This window comes from Ailuropoda melanoleuca, chromosome 16, assembly GCF_002007445.2.
Source record: "Ailuropoda melanoleuca isolate Jingjing chromosome 16, ASM200744v2, whole genome shotgun sequence".
In the NCBI taxonomy this organism is placed as follows: Eukaryota; Metazoa; Chordata; class Mammalia; order Carnivora; family Ursidae; genus Ailuropoda; species Ailuropoda melanoleuca.
The window spans coordinates 25,232,045-25,257,290 of NC_048233.1; the positions used below are offsets into that span (position 1 = coordinate 25,232,045).

General features: G+C 40.2%; 1 protein-coding gene across 12 annotated transcripts in view; it reads left to right on the forward strand.

Annotated features, from left to right (window-relative positions):
• The window catches only part of PPFIBP1 (PPFIA binding protein 1), a 193,313-nt gene that overhangs the window by 132,412 nt on the left and 35,655 nt on the right, over positions 1 to 25,246 (forward strand). For 11 of the 12 annotated variants that reach the window (XM_034645934.1, XM_034645933.1, XM_034645935.1 and 8 more), the window contains 5 exons: positions 5,059 to 5,157; positions 8,607 to 8,812; positions 19,543 to 19,629; positions 20,727 to 20,840; positions 21,766 to 21,897. In XM_034645934.1, coding sequence (XP_034501825.1) covers positions 5,094 to 5,157; positions 8,607 to 8,812; positions 19,543 to 19,629; positions 20,727 to 20,840; positions 21,766 to 21,897 — 603 coding nt within the window. In that variant the 5' untranslated portion in view covers positions 5,059 to 5,093. Of the gene's footprint in view, positions 1 to 5,058; positions 5,158 to 5,371; positions 5,422 to 8,606; positions 8,813 to 19,542; positions 19,630 to 20,726; positions 20,841 to 21,765; positions 21,898 to 25,246 lie in introns of those variants that run through there. The other variant, XM_034645936.1, reaches the window with a different exon arrangement.

The window sequence follows — 25,246 nt, forward strand, 5'->3', positions numbered from 1 at the left end:
TCCATTAATTTAGTTCATTTTAAAAATGCAATTTCATTTTTAATTAATAACAATCTTCATCCTTAATTTTTAAAATTTGAGATGAAATTTACATACAGTGAAATGCACACATCTTAAGTGTACAGTTTGATGAGTTTTGACAAATGTATAAACTTGTGTAACCGACTACTCAATCAGTATATTGAACGGGAGGTCCCCCGGATCATTTACCACTTCCTGCATGTAACTATTTTCCTACTTTCTATCACTATAGATTGCTTGTTCTTGATTCGTATAGAAGGAATCATATAGTACCTCATTATTTATGTCTGGCTTCTTTTGCTCAGCATAGTGTTGCATGTGTCAGTAGTTCAGTCTTTTTTATTGTGGAGCAACATTCCACTCACTATATTTGGAGTAATATTGTATTAAGTATGTAAGGATGTCCAGGGGAATCTTCGTCTCAGAAATGTTTTTGGGGATATAGGAAAATCTTTTTAGAGCATAGGATTCTCTGAAGCCTTTCCATTTAGCCTTTCTATTTTTAAAAATACTTTGACCCAGCCATGAAAGTTGACATAGATTTATCAACACAGATGCTCATTAAATTAGGGTGCCTCTAAAATAACTCAAGCCATGGGCATGTCAGAATTTTAATAAATATGGAAATTCTGTTTCAGTATTAGTACTTTACCACTTCAGTTTGCTGTTCTTATTCTTTTGTGTATCCTTTGAAGTCCATTTGGAATTTATCGAGACTTACTTTGCTGCCTTGCATACATGGACTTCCTGATGAATATAACATGTGGACTTGAGTGTATATGCTGCATTTGGGTGTTTTCTTATATAAATCAAATTAGGTCAGGATGGTTGATGGTATTGTTCGAATCTTCTGTGTTGTTGCTGGATTTTTTTCGTACCTTGTACCTACCTCTGCTATTCCGAAAGAGGGTTGAAAATGACAGGTGGAGCAAAATAAAACAAAAAAAAGGACAGGACCATGCACTTAAATCTAACCATATCAAGAATTACATCAAATATAAATGACTTAATTTATGTAATTCTCCTTTAATTGTGTTGGGTTTTGCCTTATATACTTGGAAGCTCTGTTATTAGCTGCAAAAACATTTGTAGTTGTTATGACTTCCTGATGAATTGATCATCATTACAAAATCTCTCTCTTTCTAGTAATACTTCTCAATTGAAAGCCATCTTTCTTATATTAATATAGCCACTCCTGCTTTCTTAAGCTTATGATGTATGTGGTATATCATTTTGCATCCTTTTACTTTATATTTCTTTATATTTAAAGTATATCTCTATTAATAGCATATAGTTAGGTCTGTCCTTTTTTTTTTTTTTTAAGCCAGTCGGACAATCTCTGGCTTTTTTTTTTAATGTTTTTTTTTATTATATTATGTTAGTCACCATACAGTACATCCATGGCTTCTGATGTAAAGTTCGATGATTCATTAGTTGCATATAACACCCAGTGCACCATGCTATACGTGCCCTCCTTACTGCCCATCACCAGTCTATCCCATTCCCCCACCCCAATCTCTGGCTTTTAATAATGTTCGTTCTGTTTATATTTAATCTAATTATTGATATGATTGAATTTATATCTACCATCTTGCCATTTGATTTCTTTTTCTCCCATCTGCTCATTGTTCTGTTATTGCCTTCTTTTGGATTGAGGATTTTAGTAGTATTCCATTTCATTAACCTAATTGGCTTTTTACTCATGTCTTTATTTTGTAATCTTAATGGATTACACTGTATATTCTTAACTTATCACAGTCTACCATGAATTAGTATTAAACACCTTTGTGTATAGTGTAAGAAGTTTACCCCCTTCTTCCCTTGGAGCCAGTAAGATTTTGATATCCTTCATGATCCTAGCTACTCTCTATCCCATGGCCAGGGAGTGCCCACAGGTAAAAGATGTATAAACATGAATCTCACTCATTATGGTTCCCTTTACTCCATAGCTGAATTCCCTGCAGTTTCTACCAGCTTTTGTTCACTCTCCAGTTTCTTCAGAACTGTTTTTATATTTTATCCAGTGTTTTGTATTCCTATTTGTGCAGTAGTTTGTCCAATAAAATGTACTCCACCATTATCAGAAATAGAATTCTCATTTTGTCATTTTTAATAAGTGTACTAAGCACTCTTCTGAATCCATTACCTAACTCAAAAACTTGACAGTAACCTTTATTTAACTATGTAACTCTTCCTCTCAGTCTATCCCCCCTAATCCCTGACTTGAGGGTAGCCATCATCCTGAATTTCATGTTACTGTTTCCTCTTTTCTGTTTGTATAGCTATGTTTAATGTATGTGTATTTCTAAAATATGTTTATATTTGTATTGTTTTAACTTCTAAAAAAGTCTCGCTGAATTTATTGGAGACTTATTTTTGTTTGCTATTATACTGCATAGATTTATTCGTACCACAGATATATTGCTTTTGTTTGTTTTGACAACTGTATGTAATTCCATTGTGTAAATACATCAGTTTATTCATCTCCTCTTGTGTTGAACATTTGGTTTGTGTTCACATTTTTGGCCTTGCGAAGAGGCCTACTATGAACATTTGTGTGTGTTCATGATTATATTGTACCTTGGCGTAAATATTGTTAGAATGAAAGTGAATATGTTTAATTTTAGATGACAGTGCCAAACTGTTATTGGAAGTGGTTAAGCCATTTTACATTCCCACCGCCGTTCTGTAAGAGATTCAGTGAATCCACATCCTCTGTAATACTTGGGAATGTCAATTTTTTTTTTCAACAGTTGAGTAGGTATAAAATGGTATCACGTTGTTGTCTAAAACTCCTTGTATTAATGACATTAAGCCTCTATGGGTTTATTTGCCGAAGATATTTTCTATTATACATCTTTTCATGTCCTCGCCTCTCCCTTTTTTAAATCGGTTTGTAGGAATTCTATCCTTTGACTACCACTGAACCAGACCACCCTATACCGACTACTTTTAATTTATTAAAGAGATCTTAGGCCTTTGAATCCATCATTCTCCCAGACTACCCTATTTAATTTGCAAACCGTTCCAAACTCTTGACCCCCTTTTCCTGCTCCATTAGCACCTACCACCTTTGCAATATTAAATATATTTTTATTGACTGTTTAATTATTACATGCAGGCTGCTACATGATAAGTATAGAGATTGAGATAAGCATTTATAAACATTTATTGCAATTTAATATTGTCATTTATTAAGCAAAGGATTGGAAATTAAAAAACAACTGGTTCTTCACCACTCTGAAAACCATGGTCTAGGTTCTCATACCTCCATGTCAGAGCATTTGTAAGGCTTGTTGAGCAGAACAGAGAAGAAATACATAACCCCCTGTCATATGTGAAAAAGTGTTCATGCTATACACAAACACAATTGCTAACAAAGATGAATGTTTGTTTTTATAATTTAGTGAGGTGGTGAGAGTTTTTCAAATATGATCATGACTTTGTTTTATTAGCCATCTTTACAGCTGAGCCTGGCTTGTATCTCTTTGCGTTATTTTTATACTTATCATAGTATCTAGAGCTCTTTGAAGTGCTACTTTTAAAATGAAAGGGAATGCCAGCCACTTAATGATACGAAGTTCAGGGACTGCATGGTCTTCTACTTAAAACTTTATGTTCTCAGTTGTCACTGACTTTTGAATTTGCTCCCCACCTCTCTGGACTGTGCAAGTAAATATTTGAGAGCTACCTAAGTTCATAACCTTGCTTGTTAACTCCCTAATTTCTGGGTGACTGTAAACACTTGCCTTGAGTACTTTTGTGCTATAGTTTTCCCACATAAAATGGTAGTGATATTTCACAACTTCTGAAGTTGAGTAAAGTTCTGGGAAATCTGAGACGAAATCTCTAAAAACTATAAAATCAAAGTAATGCTTCACAATGATGATGTGGCATTTTATCAGAATGAATGCAGAGTAGAGAACTGATCCAAGAAGCTGTTGATCAGAACTGTAAGAAAGTAAAGTGGTGAGATCTGGCTGCTTGGAAACAGTGGGCAAAGTTTTCTTTTAAACAGCATACCCTTTATTTCCCAGATATTTGCTGCACCACAGTATGTGCAAAATAGCTAGGGCCTTATTTAGGCCTTTTGGGAGAATTTACATTGGTGTTTAGTCTGGTACTTGAAGCACATTAATTAATATTGGAAATCACATAGTCTTAACTTTTTCTTGTTCATAATTAAATTTTTTGCAAGAGTAATTCCGATATATTTTTAACAGGTAAAAGAATGAGTAGATTGTGTCATAATTTCAGCATGAATCTATTTTTCAGATAAAATGAGATAAACAGAAATTTAATATTTATTATAGTGGAAGTCAGACAGACCTAGGTTAAAACCTGGTCTTCACTATATATTTATTTGCTGTGTTTCTGTGCAAAAATCAAACATTTTGATATCATCTATCTAATGGAGACAGATTTATCCATTTTATTGGATTGTTGTCATGATTAGGGATTATGAATAATTTATGTAAATGTATAGGGACCACTGTAGACACTTGTACAGTGTAACTGTTATATTACAAAATACTAGTGGTTGTGTGTGTGTTTCGTGTATTTGCTAGTAAACCCTGTCCTTGGACAAGTCTTATGGTAAATCCTTATACAGAAAAAAAGGGCAAAATTGAAAGAGCAGAAATTGGGTGGGGCTGGTGCAGGAAGGAAAAAATCTCATCTACTGACCATTCCTAATGGCCCTCAGGAAGTGTCCACAGCCATCCCTGGTGCCCTTCACAGAGGCCTCGAGCTCTGTAGAGTACATCATGGAAACCATTCTACTGGACTTCAAACACCTTGCATGCGAGATCTGAAACTTACTTATTTCATTAACTGGTGGAGCATGGGGTCTTGCAGTATTGTAGATGGTCGGCCACAGCGTGTTAAGTGACTCAGGTCATTCAGCTCTACTGCTGCAGAAATTCTCCCTTCCCGTCTGACGTCTAGGTGGGGTTGTAATTTGACGTTGAGCTATCACACCTGCCAGGAAGCATGTGTCATTTAAAGGATATAATAGTAACATCATTGTTTTTTCAGATCTAGGTTGGAATTTGCCCTTGACAAATAACAAAATGATGAGTGACGCAAGTGACATGTTGGCTGCGGCGTTGGAGCAGATGGATGGGATTATAGCAGGTAATCTGCGTCCTCTGGAAGATGGAATTGTGACATTTACTCTGTGCTCTTGGCTTTTTCATTCCACCTCTTTTATTACCTCTCTACTTTCTTATTTTCATTTATGGGCTGCCTTGATCCCCCTTAGTTTCACCTTGGCCCCTCTTCTCCATTTTATACCAGTAGTATTCTCAAACTTTGTTTTAAAATGTGTCAAATTCCATTTCCGTCCTAGGGTTCTGACTCAAGGATGAAGAAACTGCATGTCATGGGATTTCGGTGCAGGTAGTCTGCGGGCCACACTTTGCGGGATACTGCTCTACCCAGTATTCACAGATGTTCTGATCTGTTCCCTTGAATTCAACATTCCCTTTCCCACCAATGACTCTCGCTTCTGTTGACTTTCTCAGTTGTCTGCTAAGCTTTGGGTCTCTAACTGCCAATCGGATATCTCCTTTGAAATAGCCTATATGCACATCCGTGCCATCGTGTAAAGCTTTGAGCTCATTTTCTTTCCTCAGAAGCCTCTCTAGTAGTCTTTATCTTGTCTAGTTTCATAACCTTCTATCCACGCAGTTTCCTAAACAGAAATTTAAGTCACTCTAGACCTTTGTCCCTCATAGTCCCTGCTTAGTCAAGTGTTATCACGTCTATCTCCTTTTACATTCAGCCATTCCCTTTTATTCCCTCTAAAATCTGTCCTGTCTGTGCTTACCTCTGCCTTGCTTTGTCCTAGCAACACTCTCCCTTGATGTTCTTGACACTCTTGCTTTCCTGCTGTAGTCCATCATTCTCTAGACCACCAGAATTTTCTTTCTGAAGCACAGATCTGGTCATATTCCTCCTTTGTTAAGAATCTTGAGTGATTCTCTGTTATGGAAGTGGAACAGAAACAGTGTAGACCATAACCTCCTTGTTTTCTCATCATGACCAAAGGGACTGACCAGTACGGTGAACCTTTCAGGCCCTTGTGGTCTCCCAGGGTGGTGGCTCCCTAAGGTCTCATATCACATTTTGTGTTTTGTCGCAGGAGAAGTACCTTTATGTATTTAGGAACCCATGGTAATGAAGAGAGGGTTGAAGGGGCTAGTGGATAGGGTTGTCATCCACCTGATGGTCAGGGTCAAGATGCGGTCAGCCTCTACTGCTCTTCCGTTCTGGCTCTTCTGGCCCCTGTTGCTTATCTTTTCTGGTCATAACTATGACCCTACTCTGTTTTAGTGGTTCGAAGAAACCACAGGTGTTTTCCTTGTCAGAGGTTAGAGGTTCTTCCCTTGAGGGACGTGGCAAGTCGTAGTGTGGCCTCCTTTGTTAAACTTGTATATCCCGAGGCCAGATTTCAATTTGACCTCCTTTGTAGATTAGACCACATCTTGTGTACTGTATTCAGTTTTTGGAATACCCATTTCAGAGAGGTTATTGGTAAAACTTAAGAGGAGGTGAACATGAAGGCAAAGAATTTAACAACCACACCTGGTAAGGAAGGAACTGGTGAAGTTTAACCTGGAAAAGTATATTCTTGCTCAAGGCATGATAGATACTTTAACAGAGTTGAAGGACTATTAGTGGGAAAAGAGATTGGACTTAACTGTGTCACAGTTTTGGAAAATATAACCCCAGCCAGATCTAGGCTATTATCAGAGGTTATAACCTTTAGCTCTTAGTGAAACTCTATGGTCAAGAGAAGTATTTCTGGACAGTAGTTGAGGACTGACATTTTAGATACTCCACTAGACGAGTGTGTTTGTTCCTTAGCCCTCGTAGGGCTTCAGGACCAACATTAGAGTTATTCAGAAAATCAAGATTTCCTGGGTCCTACCTCGCACTGAGTCGGTCAGTAGGTTAGTGGGTAGGACCTGGGTTTATGTTCTCAATATCAGTAGTTCTCCACCTAAGGTAGGAGGGAGATCTGACTGCAAATATTTGAGGAGTTTTTCTACATACGCATCTGTCCCCTATCCCCCACCTTGTTTGGGGATGGAGACTTAACAGAGTGGAAGGTTAGTGTGGGCACATCTATTTTGAATAGTATTATCAGGTGATCCTAATGCTTAAACCTGCTGGAATAGGACATCATAGCCTGCTTTGTTCTTAATGCTCTTCCCTTTCTCTGACTTACCTCAATTTCGATTTTTCTGGATTCTCTCAACCTTACATGGTTCCTGAGGGGATTGATTCAGAGGATTTTATGAAGCATTTAGCATCGGACCTAGCATATCAATGGTTACCACTATTATGGTTTGACAGATTTCGGTCCAAATCAATTGGTCCAGTGTTAAGGAAGGTCAGTGGAGTGGACTAACTGAAAAGAAAATTCCTCTGCCCATGGTTGGAATTGGTCAAGCTGTATGGCCAACTGGAGAGAGAATTTACACATCAGTTTGCAGTTTTCTTCCAATTATAAGTCCCTCAGATTAATCAGGTGGTAATGTAAATATCATAATTATTGACACTTAAATATAAAATTAATATGTATAATTAATAGTATGTATATTTGACAGACCAGAAAATAAAAATCAAAGAGATGAAGAGGTATCTTTGAGTGCTTTCTAAACAGGCTATGGGTTAGTTACGTAGATTTAAGTCGTAGAATGCTTTTCCTGATAAGTAATAGGAAAAAAATGGCTATAAAACTATTTTTTAAAGCTGACATTAGCAAGAGCATTTGATGCTAGGCTGCAAACAAAATCATGGGAGAAAAGGTTTAGACACACACGCTCATGCGTACATACACAAATGTATACATGTAATTCATTGAACTTCTCCAAAGATTAAATTCTGGTAAATTAACTGGGAGCTGGTCCTGTGACCCTTGACATTATGCTATGCAGTTTCCACCTCAATGTGCAACTTCTTTGCAGGGAGTTCCTCAAGACTTTATGGTACTGAAATTTATGTTTTTGGAGATACTTGGCTCTATCCAAACTGATCTGCTACCTTCTTAGTCCTTATTTCCACGAGGTCAGCACATCTTTCACCAAAGCCCATTCGTTATATTCTTACCATACTACACAGTTGGCCTCCCTATTAGGCATTTGGCGATTGATATTTACCATCAATTAGGTGGGTTTTATTTTTGCACCAAATCACTATGACTTGGAGAGATTTGCGTGATTGAATTGTTTTCTTTTCCTTTTTGCTTTTTTTTTTTTTTTAAAGATTTTATTTATTTATTCGACAGAGATAGAGACAGCCAGCGTGAGAGGGAACACAAGCAGGGGGAGTGGGGAGAGGAAGAGGCAGGCTCATAGGGGAGGAGCCTGATGTGGGGCTCGATCCCATAACGCCGGGATCACGCCCTGAGCCGAAGGCAGACGCTTAACCGCTGTGCCACCCAGGCGCCCCTTTTTTGCTTGTTTTGATTATTCCTCACTGTGACTGGACTTGCTTGCCACCCTCAGCTTTAGTGTATTATCTAATATAAATTCGGTTGCTCTCTCTGTGATTTATTTTTTTTTTTTTAAACCTAGGTTCTAAGGCCCTAGAATATTCCAATGGGATTTTTGATTGCCAGTCTCCCACCTCCCCGTTCATGGGAAGCCTGCGAGCTCTGCACCTTGTGGAAGACCTGCGTGGCTTGTTAGAGATGATGGACACAGATGAGAAGGAAGGTTTGAGATGCCAGATCCCAGATTCAACAGCAGAAACACTCGTCGAATGGCTTCAGAGTCAAATGGTAGATATCAGCACGTTACAGATCCCATGCTGTCAATCTTTTGCTGCTTATTCCAAAATCTAGAGCACAGAGTAGCTGATTAGAACAAGAAAACAAAACAAAACAAAAAGTACAGGGCAGCGGGTTTGCTGTGATTTTTATCCCTTAATGCATCCCAGTTCCCCTTAAGGATACTGTCAGTGTACATTTCATGGGTTCCAGCACATCATCACCTGATTTTGCCCGTAAAGGTGGACTAGCTTTCAAATTTTGCTTGGATGACCTGCTGTGGCCTAAAACAAACAGTCCTGTAAGGGAAAGAACCTTGCATATAATAGATGCTTTCTCAGTATTATTGGGAAGTTTACTGTAAAAGGACCCAATAGCAATTCAAATCAGAAGTACAGTGAAAAGAGGCTTCCAAAAGCAGCACGGAGGAGGTCTGTTGGCAGTATTTGATATAAGGTGCCATCTAGTGGTGTGTGGGGATCATGTCAGTTCGCGTGCGCGAGGGAAGCTGCAGAATTGGGCTTTAAATGGTGTTCTTATTCCTTGTCAATGAGGCCCCTTCCTAGGCATTCGTCTCAAAAATGGATGGCGTGGCAGATCTGCCCTTTCCCTGAACACGGTGGTAAATGACATGGTTTTAATATGTGTGGAACAAATAAAATCTAAAGAATGCCACTAAAAATATTCAAAGGGGAAGATAGAAAAAGTGTTCATTCTGTTACAAGTAATGCCACCAAGCTATACATTTAAGAATGGTAAAAGTGATATATTTTATGTGTGTATTTTACCACAACCAAAAAGGAGAACATTAATAGTGTGATACAATTGAGGGTTGGATTGTATCTTGGTGTTTACCAGTGCAGGTGCTGGAGACAGCAGACCTGAATTTTGATTTTGGCGCTTACTCTTAGAAGCTTGTATGATTTGGGGGAAATTTTTTTTTTATTATATTATGTTAATCACCATACAGTACATCCCCAGATTCCGATGTAAAGTTTGATGCTTNTGCTTACTCTTAGAAGCTTGTATGATTTGGGGGAAATTTTTTTTTTTATTATATTATGTTAATCACCATACAGTACATCCCCAGATTCCGATGTAAAGTTTGATGCTTCATTAGTTGCGTATAACACCCAGTGCACCATGCAATACGTGCCCTCCTTACTACCCATCACCAGTCTATCCCATTCCCCCACCCCCTCCCCTCTGAAGTCTTCAGTTTGTTTCTCATAGTCCATAGTCTCTCATGTTTCATTCCCCCTTCTGATTACCCCCCTTTTCTTTATCCCTTTCTTCCCCTACCGATCATCCTAGTTCTTATGTTCCATAGATGAGAGAAATCATATGATAATTGTCTTTCTCTGCTTGACTTATTTCACTTAGCATTATCTCCTCCAGTGCCGTCCATGTTGCAGCAAATGTTGAGAATTCGTTCTTTCTGATAGCTGAGTAATATTCCATTGTATATATGGACCACAGCTTCTTAATCCAGTCATCTGTTGAAGGGCATCTCGGCTCCTTCCATGATTTGGCTATTGTGGACAATGCAGCTATGAACATTGGGGTGCATATGGCCCTTCTCTTTACTACGTCTGTATCTTTGGGGTAAACACCCAGTAGTGCAATGGCTGGGTCATAGGGTAGTTCAATTTTTAACTTTTTAAGGGACCTCCACACTGTTTTCCAGAGTGGCTGTACCAACTTGCATTCTGGGGGAAATTTTTTAAGCCGTTTGTCTCAAGTTACCTCGTTTGTAAAATGGGGCGATAGCTTCTGCCACACAGGACTATGAGTCCCGTGAGCTGATTTATGAGCGCTTGTCAGTGAGCCTGGTGGACGAGTTAAAAACGTAATACCGAAAAGTAAGTTGCAGAGAGTGGAGGGAAAACCATGGGATCCCTTTGCCAAGAGAGGAGAGAGCATTGGCTCCAATTACACGTTACTCATACGTAATTCACTTTTTTGACAAGAGTACAGACATTTTTCAGACCATGGAGAAGCTTCTACAGTATTTTAGAAAGACTTATTACTAGTCGTATAATCAAGATTACATTTATGTTTAATGATAGCCAACTTCGGAGTCCACTTCCTTAAGACCGATTCTGATCTTCTCATTAGTGCAGCTGGGCATTTACAGTTCTAATGACTTCTCCTGGGCCATGGAGATGCCCTGGTTTCCTGTCGGATGGCACTTCTTCCTTCCCTACTGATTTCTGCTGCCTGTATCGTTTCATATGATCAGAAGCTGGACGAGGGGCGCCTGGGTGGCACAGCGGTTAAGCGTCTGCCTTCGGCTCAGGGCGTGATCCCGGCATTATGGGATCGAGCCCCACATCAGGCTCCTCCGCTATGAGCCTGCTTCTTCCTCTCCCACTCCCCTGCTTGTGTTCCCTCTCTCGCTGGCTGTCTCTATCTCTGTCGAATAAATAAATAAATAATCTTTAAAAAAAAAAAAAACTGGACGAGAAGAAAGAAGTCACACTAGTAGTTTGTTATTAGAGAAGGGATATGAAATCTATAAGATGAATTTGTTTTAATAAAGTAGTGATAGCTGTAGCCTTCTGAACACCAGCAAGTTTAAGACTCAGAAGTTACTCTCCTGTGGTAAAAAAAAAAAAAAAGAAGGAAAAAAAGAAGAAGAAGAAGAAAAAAAAAATCTATTGATTGTGCCGTATTTGGTCAAGTACTGAGGTAGAATTCTTTGTTTTGATTGTGAAATGTTATCCTGTTAATACAAATATTAATAATGGGGAATTACATGCTTTATCAAGCTCTAAGTTTAAGAGGGCAAATAGAAAAATATGTCGAATTGTTTGAGCCAAGCAAGCAGTTTGCCTTAGGTCTAACTCCGTGAGTTGCCTCGAACATTCATACAGTGCTTTTCCCAGTAGATGAAGTTGACAGTCATGACTTTGAGCAGGGCATGAATTCCCCCAAGTGTCTGGTTATTTGGCATTCTCAAAATCAGCAGAAATGACGAAAGTACAGTTTTCAACAAAGTGAGTGGAAATGCGATGACCGAAGTCCCCATCAGGCATCGTGGCCGATGAGATAAGTGAGGTGAAGTGTACCTTGCTGGCTTCTGACCTGATAAGTCACAGGACATTTCTGTCTTAGTCCTCCATTAAAAAAAAAAATAGGTGATATTAATTGCAAGTGTATCTTTTAAAAAAGGCTTTAGAACAAGTTTCATAAACACAAATACTCATAATTTAAAGAGTTCAGATGTGGGCACGTTCTCTCCAGGCCCCTGACTCTCCACCACGTGACCCACTCCAGTCCCGCCATCCCCCGAGCCCCCGCGGCTCTCTGCCCGCCTTCTTTTTTCATGTGTGACTCCAGGGAGTGTTTGTTCAAGCCTTGGCAAAGAAGGCACATCTTACGTTTGTATTTTGTACGGGGTCACAAGTTATCTGAGTTATGCAGTGTCTCACCGAGACGTCCTCGCTGCTTTCCCCCTTCTGCTTGCAAGCTTCTGGTAAACTCTCATGAAAAAGTGTCCACAGATACAGGACCACAAGTGGAGTGAGTCAGCAGAATTCTTGGGAGAAGCCAGCGCAGTGTGATAAGTGAGAGATGCACTTTTAATGAAATTCCCGGCGACTGGTGTTCGTGAGGACTGAACGGAAAGAGATGTGTCTGTTCTTTTGTGAAAGTGAGTCAAGAAAGGCTACGTGGCAAGAAAAATAGGGGCAGCATTTTTTCTTCATCTCGTGTTACCCTCGTCTGCCGTGTCTGCATCCTGTCACATCACTGGCTTTCAGGAAATACAGTGCACAAACGAACGGGTACTGTAATGAATACTGTAAGCTTCTTGAGTTGGAGGTGGGCCTCAGCTTCTAGGGCTCGTCTGTTCTTCCTCCTGTAGCTCAGAGGGCCTTGAGTATCCCTGCGACCAGGATAACGTCGTCTCAACATGTGCCCTTCCCCCCTGCAGAAGCTTCAGGGAACCTGGTGGTGTGCCGGAAAATGAGGTGAGGAAGGGCCAGAATGCGTCTCCCCTACTCAAGTCAGGTGTCTGAAAGGACCTTTTAGGAGACACTGAAGACAACTATCCAAGTCACTCTGCCCTGGCCACGGAGGCGCAGAAAGGGGCTGTGCATGCATCAGCTGTACAATGGGAGAGCCACTGGAGCTTGGCAATTGATATTTTGGCAACAGATACCTGAATACTTCCAGGGACGCTCCCTCGAGATCCTTCTAATGAGACTGGCAGATGAAAGCACTTGGCATCTGCTGCTCTTACAGGCATTTGGGATGTAGTTCCATTTTTGGAGTAGTGCCTCCTAGAAGTTTGCCTGCTGCTGGGATCCTTCTCACCCCAGAGCACTTATTTTTGCTCCCGTTGGCGATTTAGCGAAGAAGATGCTTTCTATTTCTGGAAAACAAACACTGAGAACATTAAAACCCAGAAATAAAAGCCATATTCTGATTTTGACCACATCTGCAATCTCGACTTGGGAAGTACAGAAGATATTCAGGCTGGTCCTGAGCTTTTCGGGCTTCGATGCATTTTCTGGCGACGTCGAATAAACTGGCATCTTTTCTAGGAGAGGGGCACAATTGGGCTTTTTGGGTGTGATGAAGTGTATATGAGATTGGTTTCTCCCTTTGGTTTTCTTTTTGAGCAGAGCTGATGAGGTCTTGGAATAAATAGAGGCCTCCCTGACAAGGTTGTCCCCGTTACCCTGGTAGCGTATTTATTTTTTAGAGCTGTAACAGAAATTTCGGAGGAAAAAATAAATGGGGTGTTTCAAGATTGATGGAGGCAGATGTGCGATAGTACATAAGGGCACCAGCCAACCAGAGGGGATGCTCCAGTGGCTCCAAAGGGCAGTGGTGTTGCCCTGAGATAATTCTATACAGCACAAGGAGAGAGGCTCACCACCCTGATTCCATCACACTTGGTGAGAGGACAGGGGTGCCGAGTACTGCAGTCTGGTGGCTTGATTTCCAGTGCTGATGATAATCACGTTCATTTATTCTTTGGACAATAGTATATGAGACTCCTTGTGCCATTAGACCCCAGTGAGATGTAACTGTGGTGTTCATGGCTTTCCAGTTTTTCTCCATCTGTCCTCCTACTGCAGTGTCCAGTGGTGAGCACACAACGAATGTCTGCACGCAGTGGTAGAGATGTAATGCTGATTAGGATGCGCGAGGCCCTTGTATGGCTGGAGATAACATTTCATTAAAAGAGCTCTAGCGGGCTGCGACTTCCTTTTTCTTTCTCGATAAAAAATTTTGAAAAATGTAATCATGAAATCAAAAACTGGATGGCAGTTTTTAAAACTAGTTTTAAAACTAAGTATGTTGACTTGGGTGGATAGTATGTGGCCGGGGGGGGTACTATTTCTTAACATTTGTTTTTCTTACAAAATTGAACTGATTTTTCTTTTCCCCGTTTTAATTTAGCTATTCACCACTCTGATTTGGGAATGTTATATTCAAACTGAGTTCTGTGTTACAACATAAGTAAGTGTAATTGTGGTAAATCACTGCTTGTTTGTTGATTTGGGATTTAGACAGGACAACAGAGCTCAGGAAGGAAAAAACAAAGCAAAACGAAGGTTGGGGAGAGAAGGGGAGACCACTGGAGGCCAATGCAAACCATCAGAACTAAGAAAATTAAAGGAAAACATAGCACGGTGCTTTAAATAAAAATAACGGGCAAAATGTCCCTGCCTAGCTCACAGTATAACGGTTGATATGGTGTGATGGGTACATAAGGTGTATACTTTTATATAAAAGTGAAATTTTGTATAATCAAACATTTTTGCAAGGGAGGCACAGGAGGCAAGATGCTAACATTTATTACATCTTTGTACTTGATGGTGTGTATACTTGATAATTAAAAGGACGTTAATATAAATAGAAGAGCTTCTATTTAGATGACAATGGGTGAGGTGTATTGTGCCTTTAACGTTATATGTAGTACCTGTCATGTGAATTCAGGCAATTCATATTCCCAGGTGTGGTTGCTGGCCAACTTTAGGATTCTATAATTCTGTAAGGAATAGAGCCTTTTAGACATTTCCCCCCTATCATGCCAGGGAAATCTGGCAAACACCATGAGTTCCTTAATTAAAGTATCACTGTTACAGTCGAGCTGGATCCCTTGCCCTGCCTTTCCCTATAGTGTCCCTTACCCCCCTCCACACACACACAGTTAGTTGGATACTATACTATTGAAATCCCCCAAGTTGATGCCCATGTTGACTTAAACTTTCAGTTGGATCGAATGTGGTCACTAAGGGATTGCCTCATGAGTTAAAGTAGGAAGAATTATTTTGAAGGCATCTCTAGGATTTTGAGTAAAGTAATTTGGGCTGGTGTTCAGTGCTGTGGATGTCAAATCGACTCAACAAGAATTGATACTAAATGTGTTTTTAATTATATGCTCATGATTTTATAAGAATCTTGGGAGAATCAAAAGAAATGTAAGATAGTTTTGCCTTGAGGGACCGATAAGAAGAATAAGTGACTAACTCTCATAAGATCACTAGCAAGCCATCCATGGCAGAATATGAAGAAAAGCTAAATTGTGAAGGACAAGACAAGACACAGAAGGGAAGCCAGTGTAGGGGGAGAAGAGAATATGGCACAAGGTAAGAAGGAGGAGGTGGGAACTGGCTATGAAAAATGGATTTGTAGAGGCAGAGAGGAATGCAGAGTGAGTATAGTGGACACAGAGCCTTGGAGTAGATGTTGGAGAGGGCAGTGGAAGAAAGTTCATTAGGAGGAAGAAATTGAGGACGGTAAAGATAGAGGTGATAATTGTAAGTCTCAGGGAAGCAGGAAATCAGGGTGCAAAGGTTATGTGGAATAATGAGCTTTTAGAAGGAGTTAAGACTCAATTTCCTCCAAGACCGGCAGGAGGAAAGAAAGGGAAGGTGTTGGAGGCAATATATACTATGCTTTGGAAAAGATAGTACATAAGGGAGTTCATGCAAGATAGTCTCAAGTATAGTCCATTAAAAAGGCTCTGAGAACACCTTCCAAACATGGTAGGAAGAGGGAGTACAGGCTTGAAGTCGACCATGGAGTACATGTCAGGTTGTAGGGAAAAACACGAATAAAAGTCTTGCTAAAAAGCAAGAGGGCCAAGTTACAACCAAGCATTCATTCATCTTGTATTCTTGTATTCATCTTGTATTCACCTATCATTCACTGTTCATTCCATAGTCATTTGGTATGAACCCAGTGTGTCGGATGCAAGGGCAAAGCTACTCACAAAGAATGCAGTTTGATGGAAGAGAGGAACATATGTAGCCAAGTCTAACCCAGTCCATTCAGTGTGATGCATGCTGTGAGGAGGGTTCATCCGGAAACTATAACTGGCATATGAGTGAACGGGTAATTCAAGGAACACTTCACAGACCAAGCCCGGATTGAGCTGGACTTTAAGGAATGAGGAAAGGGCGGGAAATACCGTCCATGCAGAAGGAATAGAATTCGAGAGAGCATGCCATGTCTGGGGAGGTTTTGAGTGGTCTGGTAGGTAAAGCATGGGAGTTGGAGGAAAAATAGAGGTAGTAGGGTATTTGCCTAATGGAATTTACCTCTCTCTAACATTTTTTTTAAAGATTTTATTTATTTACTTGAGAGAGGAAAAGTGAGAGACAGAGCATGAGTGGAGGAGGAGGGCCAGAGGGAGAAGGAGAAGCAGCCTCCCCACCGAGCAGGGAGCCCAATGCTGAGCTTGATCGCAGGACCCTGAGGTCATGACCTGAGCCAAAGGCAGATGCTTAACCCACTGAGTCACCCAGGTACCCCCTCTCTAACATTTTTAAGGCAAAGGTAACAGAATTGGCAGAAATAGAAATAAATGTGTGAAGAGACTAGACCTTTGCCTACTTGAGTAGGTCAACACACTACTTTAAAAGTTTGTAACTACTCCATTGGTGGCTCTTAACTTTTGCTTTATTTTGCTATGGTGACTTGTGGTGTTTTAAAAAAAAAATTACCCAAGCATTATGAGCTCTCATAAATATCACCAGTCTTGAGAAGTGTGAGTAGTCTCATTGTGAGTCAATTTTTGGTATTTTGATTATAAGATAGTTTTGTGATACTGATTTGGGAACATCTGATTTCCATATCATATGCAGTGGCTTCGGGACACACTTCTAGAACTTGCCATAGCAACACTTCTAATCTTTTGATAATTTCCTTCAGTCAGAAGAAATAACAACTTTTGCTTTTTATCCTCGGTGAACAGAAACCTTTTTTTTTTTTCTACCTAATGAAATGTATCTGTTTATAAAACTTTGCTTATGTGGGGTTTTAAAAGCAGATGCCGATAATTTCCTTCAGTCAGAAGAAATAACAATTTTTGCTTTTTATCCTCGGTGAACAGAAACCTTTTTTTTTTTTTCTACCTAATGAAATGTATCTGTTTATAAAACTTTGCTTATGTGGGGTTTTAAAAGCAGATGCCTGCTAACATTCATAATCAGAATGAGGAATTTAAAGCTGCATAGGGCCAGTCTGAGCACTTCCCTAGACTGAGAACATATATTATTATACATCCTGGCTCTTTTCCAAAAAACTGTCCTCAAGAAGTTACATAAATTTCATTTTCACGGTAGTCCCCAGGGTTGGAAGTCTTTCGCAGGCCATTCCATCCCACTCCTCCTGGTACTTACAGTTTAATTCTGGGACTTCAGTTTACAATATGAACAGAATTATGCTGTGGTAATTGCACAGTTATGTGGTCGAGCAGCTGATGTTAAAAACTTTATCCACTCTACATACACGTGGCAGGCTTCCTCACTTAGCTTCTGATTCTTTTGTGGCCTCATGGGAAATCTGTCCAGTGCATCTTAATTTTTAGAGGCACCATCCTGAAATTTCCTTTTTTGTTAAAGCGTGTGTGTGTGTGTGTGTTTTCTTCTCAACACATGACTTTTGTTATTCCCAGAATTTATATGGGAAACTGCATTATTTGGAAAGGTAGAATAATAATGCCAGTTAATTCTGGAAAATAATAGATATCACATCTGCTGTGTCCTGGGCGTTAAGGATGAGTTTGTGTTTCCCTGGTTTTAAATCTGAAGTTATTTGCTTTTTTTCCCCAAGATTTTATTTATTTGAGAGAGACAGAGGTAGCAACAGAGAGCATGAGCAGGAGGAGAGGGAGAAGCAGGCTTCCTGCCAAGCAGGGAGCCCCCCATGCAGAGCTCGATCCCAGGACCCTGGGACCATGGGATCATGACCTGAGCCTAAGGCAGCCGCTTANGAGCAGGGAGCCCCCCCATGCAGAGCTCGATCCCAGGACCCTGGGACCATGGGATCATGACCTGAGCCTAAGGCAGCTGCTTAACTGACTGAGCCACCCAGGCGCCCCTGAAGTTATTTGCTTTTTTGATTGAACTCTGGATGGCCCCAGCTAACCAATTTGAGCTCCACTGGCTTTTATTTCTGTTGTATTTGAATGAGGAACCAGAAAATTCTATTGGGATTACTCATTATATGATTATGAACTATTTAAATGAGATAACAAGGGACATATCACATATACTGCTATATTTCAAAATGACATTTTTTTGGGGCGCCTGGGTGGCACAGCGGTTAAGCATCTGCCTTCGGCTCAGGGCGTGATCCNCTGCCTTCGGCTCAGGGCGTGATCCCGGCGTTATGGGATCGAGCCCCACATCAGGCTCCTCCGCTATGAGCCTGCTTCTTCCTCTCCCACTCCCCCTGCTTGTGTTCCCTCTCTCGCTGGCTGTCTCTATCTCTGTCGAATAAATAAATAAAATCTTTAAAAAAAAAAAACCAAAATGACATTTTTATGTTGTCTGCTCTCTGTGAGCCTTTTCGTGTGTCTCCTTAATGCCTTGTATACGAGACAGCTGAGAAAAAAAGAATGTGACTTGCTTTCCCAATCTGTACTTTTTTGTTCGGCATTTACACCATGCATAAACATGTCCGCATCTGATAGAAAGGTGCGGAGCCGGATGGAGCAGAAGAGAGTGAGCACCTGGCCCGTGCCGTGATTGCAGGATGATCCCTGTTTACGGGCTCTGTGCAGGAGCCTGGCATGACATTATCCAATCGAGCACACTCACAAGAAGTTAGTGAAGTCAGGGTGGAAACTGATGAAGTGCCCATGAGGACGGCTGGTCAGTGCTGCCAGGGGATGTCATTGTGGACTGATTGATGGCTAAGCTTTCAGGGGAAGAAAGAAAGGCTTCAAGACAAAGGGAAGACTTGCCCTGTATTTTGGTCCTGAGTAGCAGGGAAGAAGCTGGTGTGAGCTGCCCCACACCCCCGCTGCCTGGATTTTGCAGTCCTGGATTTGGAACTCGGGAGGAGAGGGGAGGGACGGAAGGGCATCCCAGAACATTCCCAGTGTCCCCACCCAGGATTAGTAGCACTGTCATTCAGAGGGAAATGGGGATTTTGTGCCTGACCACACACTCGCAGACCTTTGCATGACCCGGCTGTGCCTCCACTACCGGTGAATGTCAGTAACCACGGTTCCTTCTAGGGCATGATTTTCTGCTTGATGAGAAGTTGTCTGGTTTGGTGATAATATGCCTAAGTGCCTGACATGCCTGTTTTACCTATTGTGAGGTAAATGAACCAAGTTGCAGTCTCGTATTTTCTCTTAGTGGCAGCCACAGCTTCGCTGAATTCCATGCAGGTTCCTGGGGTTGAAAATGGATGCCGTTTCATTTGCCCACAGTAGTTTCAGTTTTAAAGAGAGTCAAGCCTCACACGTACTACTTCATCTTTTTCAGACAAACGGACACCTGCCAGGGAATGGAGAGGTATATCAAGAAAGGCTAGCACGTTTAGAAAATGATAAAGAATCTCTCGTTCTCCAGGCAAGTGATTTTAAAATGCTGTTCTTCCTTCGTGACATATTTACAAAGACCATTTTAAGTGGGGATGGCATATTCAGATGCTTCCAGGAGCCAGACTGCTGATAGAAATAAGTACGTAGGCCATCTGTATGCAATAGGGAGTGGTGGGGACTGTGGCAGCACAAGGGTGCGCTTTCGCAGTCTAGAGTGAGCGGCCTCGACTCCTCTGATGACAGACACAGTGTCATCTAAGCTGATTTTCTGATCTGATCTGTCATCTTATTGATCTGATTTTTTTCTAAATATACAGCAGAAATTGCAATTGTTATATAGATATTCATGAATCTGAATATTTCTGAATCTGAATATGTTTAATTTTTCAATTTTAAAAATGATACCGTGAGCCAAACAGAACCTAAAGTGAGTTGTGGAGTCTCGTTTAGTGGCTAAAATTGGGTTTTCTTCTTTTTCATAATGTTTTAAATGCATGACAAATATTTTTACTTTGGTATTTTGAGCTAAATAAATTGCAGTGTATTTACTAGACTGGTGATTTGGGGAAAGACTCACATATTCAGGAAGCACCAAGGAGAAAAGACTAGTGTCTCCTTGTGGATCTTTGAGGTACATCCTGGATTTGAACACATTTGTGGACAATTTAATCAGGAAAGATATGGAATTTGAATTCCCTGGATCCTTTTCTTGATTCTTCCTGAGGTATCAAACTGAAATTAGTCCTTGACAGCTTCTCTTTCAAACATAACTCCATTTCCTCTCTTAGTCTCTAGTAGTACCTCCCACATCCACCGCCCCCGCCCCCGAAAAAGGATGAGCTGTGCACATGCCCTCTCACATAAAATGGTTGAAATGATGTGAAGCTATAAATGTAAGGTATTGCATGTCCCCAGTCAGCCCTAACCACCCTAAAAATTGGAGTCCTCAGATCAACAAGCATCACTTAAATAGGATTGTAAAGGTCTGCTGTCTTATTCACAGATTTTTTTCTTTACCACCAAATGGGTAGTGACATCATTTTAGTTTTTCCATTTAGAGAAATAAAGTTTGCAGTGGGATCCAGATTCTTCCTAATCTATTGCAGTATTTTGCTCTAAATACAGGTAAGTGTGTTAACAGACCAGGTAGAGGCTCAGGGAGAGAAGATTCGAGATTTGGAGTTTTGTCTTGAAGAGCACAGGGAGAAGCTGAGCGCCACGGAAGAAATGCTGCAGCAGGTATGTTCAGAAGCCCGCCCCGGGCTGGGAGTTTCTTGCTGAACTCTTTGAAGGGCTACATTTGGGTGTCATGTTCACTCTGTTGTAGCAGTCAAGTTCATGATTCACCTCGACTGGCATCTCTAAGCAAAAACCCAGCATAGCAGGGTCTCAGAACACGTGTGTACCATAGAAAGTGTTCATGTAGTTAGTATCTGGAATAAAATGTTGCTAGGATTGTAGGTAATTTTAATGTTCTTCTTTAAACTTTCATATGGTTTCCTAAACCCCAAACGTGAGCCTATATTTTATGATTGAGTAAAAAGATAAGTATTATATATGACTTTTACTGGGGTGGGGGGGAAGCTTGTAATGTACACACACACACACACACACACACACACACACACACACACACTAGACAAGAGGAGCTGTAATACCGTGGATAGGGTACCCACTGGAGGGAGACTGTTTCAGTTTGAGTCCTCGCTCTGCCATGTCCTTGCTGTATGACTTTTGGCAAGTTCTTAACCTCTCTGTTCTTAGCCTTCCTCATTTGTTGAACAAGGATAACTTGTGAGTTATCTTTAGGCGTTTCCACTTCATCAGTTTGTTTTGAGGATCGAGCCACTTAAAACACATCAGAACAGTGCCTGGCACATAGTAAACCTGTCTTCGTCATTGTTACCATCAGGCTCGACAGCCTGTGAGGTTTCTATACACGCATATCTATATAACGTATGTCTCCCCAGGAAGCAAGCGTACATCTCGTTCTGCTCAGCGAAGGTTAACTGAAGCAAATAATCTTTTCAAATTTTATCTGTTTAGTGGTTAATCTTTACCACATTCCCGACACTTGATGGTTACTGCTTTGCAGTTGCGAGGCACATCCATGTGTGACTATATATAATAGAACAACTTCTGAATGTCTCTTAAATTCTAATAGGAGCTTCTGAGTAGGACATCCTTAGAAACTCAGAAGTTGGATCTGATGGCTGAAATATCTAACTTGAAGCTCAAACTGACAGCTGTAGAGAAGGACAGATTGGATTATGAAGATAGGTTCAGAGACACCGAGGTGAGTGACAACACCCCCCCCCATATACATACGCCTGTACGTGTATATACGTCATACACATTTTTCCAGAACAAGCTGAAATTCCTTGTAGGCGTGAGGGGGAGGCAGTTAATTACTACATGCTCTCGTTCATCCATGCTTCTTTTTAAGAATAATCTTTAATTACATTGACTTTTTTTACATTGACTTTTTATCACTACATACTCATGGCAATATTTATTGTGAGACTTTTGATATGAGATATTCATCCTTTCATTAATCTTTAGAAATAACTTTTGACTTTATGACATTTGGAGCTTCTCTCTTCATCTGTCTGTCCTTCTGTCCATCCATAGTGGTTTTCTTTGTTGTGGAAATAATGGATTTAAGTGTATCCCTTTACTAATAGCCATTTTTAAGTTGTACTGATTATTTGCTATATAATAAGTAGGTTCTAAAATACGTACAGAGAACATGCTTTCAATATATAATCATAAAAATCAGATTTTTAGAGTTTATTTAGTTCGGCCTTCTACTTTTGGTCTATTCCTCACATAAATCATTCCAATTAAAGCTCGCTATACTTTTGTGAAATTTGGGATAGATTCTACAACTGAAAGTACCCATTTTTGTGGTTACACATGTTTTGTTCTTTGTACTATCTTACTGTTAATCTGGGTCTTTCATTTGCTTATTATTTGTTGTTGGGGAAAGAGAGCATATCCATTTGAAATCTGTTTATTTGGAAAGAAATCTGAAGAGCTGTAGGACTTCCTTATCTCCTAGGGGCATCTCTTCTTTTCTCTCACTTTTGTTTCCTCCGTGGGAATATGGAGAGTTGTCATACTGGATTAGAAAGTGGGTACCAAGAAGGAGAGAGGAGAAGAAATCATTTAAGTATTTCCCCCCATTTTCATTTCAAACACTTATCAAGCCAACTATATACCATCATGATATGGGGTACATTACATATGTTAACCACTGTATACAAGTCCTGCATAGACTGGGTTTAGTGAGATTTACTCCTTTGCTATTTTCAAAATTAAATTTTCTGCCAAAGATGGAACTGTAATGGAAAGTCTTGGCATATGTATTACTTCTTCAGCAGCAAAAGGAAATCCCTGACTTAGTTCATGTTTAATCTTCTAAAGCTCTTTGTCAGTCACCTATGTGAGCATGTTTCTCAATTGATTGAGACTGGGGCTCTTAAAACAGAACTAAGAAAGTTACCCGGTTTCTCTAAAATTGTCCCTTTAGTGCTTTCTTTAAAAATCTGTTTGGATATTTTCCTCTTTTTCTTTTTTGTTGTTCCCTGAGGCCACAGTTGCTGCATAACATGATAGAATTCAGCCAGCCGATGGACACCATGCAGTGGAGCTCACTCTGGTGCAGGGAAAGAAGTTACAGTATTCGGGTCAAGGGTTGGCCTTTTCCATTGTACACATAAAGTTTAGGGGGGGTCTTAACCTGCACGACTGGTTAATTTGGATCTGAGATGTTAACCAGACATTGGGACTAAATCGAAGTGAATATGTTATGATTTTTTTGTAAAACTCCAGAGCAGCATTTACATCTCTTGAGTTTGTCTGCATTTTTTTAAAAGATTTTATTTATCTATTTATTTGAGAGTGCGCATGTGTGTGCGTACATGTGAGTGGGAAGAGGGGCAGAGGGAGAAGGAGAGAGAATCTCAAGAGACTCTGCACTGAGCATGGAGCCTGTCGAGGGACTCTATCCCAGGACCCTGAGCTGGAGATCAAGTCAGAGGCTTAACTGAGCCACCCAGGAAGCCCTGTCTGCATTTTTTTTTAAAGATTTTATTTATTTATTTGACAGATAGAGAGAGACAACCAGTGAGAGAGGGAACAGAAGCAGGGGGAGTGGGAAAGGAAGAAATAGGCTCCCAGTGGAGCAGGGAGCCCGATGTGGGGCTCCATCCCAGGACTCTGAGCTGAAGGCAGACTTAACGACTGAGCCACCCAGGGGCCCCTGCATTTTTTTTTTATAAAACTTTTTTTTCTAGTGCTTCCTTGCTTCACTCATACATTTTCAACATAAACAAAGTGATCCTGTCATCAAACTTTCAGTAAACTCACTCCTTGATAATTTTCTAATAAATATTCAATACTATTGGTAGAATATGCATACCCAGAGATTATAAGCTATAATTTGATCAACTTTGTTACATATGACAATGAATAAAACAGTCCTCAAAATTAAAACTGAATTGAATATGCTCATTTTCCTATTATTGTTGCCTTAATAAAAATAAAATGTTTGGGGGCGCCTGGATTGCTCAGTTGGTAGAGCATGAGACTCCATCTCAGGGTCATGAGTTCCAGCCCCATGTTGGGTCTGGAGCCTCCTTTAAAAACAGTCTCCCTGGCTGTTTCATGAATCCAAAATTCTTTAACTTTGTCTTAGAAGTTTAGATTGTTTGGAGATTGATTTCTAAGAAAATATTGGAATGGGAAAGAAATATAGGCACTTCTGAAAGATTAGGGGTAAAAGTCTTGAAATCCTGGAATTTTGAAGATTTGCCTATCTCAGGAATGGCTGATAGGAGATGCTTAGCGTTATTCAACAGTGCCCCCTTCTGGTAGGAGTACAGATGCCAGAAATTGAGTTTTCTCTGGAGCCTGGAAGGTTTCTCTGAGGGAAAAGGGAACAGTAACAGGGATTTTCTTTTTAAAAGAACTGAAATTCTGATAAGAAATTAGTTGGAAATAATTTGAATTTCATTTTTTTAAAGTTTTATATGAAGGAGCTATTTCCAGATTTTCCAGCTTGAGTTATGATGGGAAAATAGGACTTCTTTCAGTTTGGAGATTTACATTCATACTTACAGAGTTGCCACAAGGGATATTTGGGTAGGGTTTTTTCTTTTTTAATAGAAAAATTATCTCAATTCACAATTCGTTTTTTTTTCAATTACTTCTTTTTCTTTGCAAATTGTCATTATTTCTAAAGGAAGTGGTAAAATGAAACAACACCAAATAGGAATTCACAGCTGCTAACCGTGAGAACATGGAAAGATACATATAGAAGAGACCAGGCAGATGAAGGAAGATCACAAAGAATTCATAGTATGTAAGGATGATTAACAAATGGGAGATAAACAAATGGGAGAAACTGACATTTTCCTTAGACTTGAATTCTGAACATGAAGATAAAGAATCACAACTGAAATTAAATCATGTCAAACAGTTCCTGACCTCATTTGTGAAAGGAGAAAATAGATGTCCTCTTACTGAACACGGTGTTAATAACAATTATAAAAGAGTGCCTGGGTGGCCCAGTCGGTTAAGCCTCTCACTTGATTTTGGCTCAGGTCAGGATCTCATGGAGCCTCGCCTAGGGCTCCGCGCTC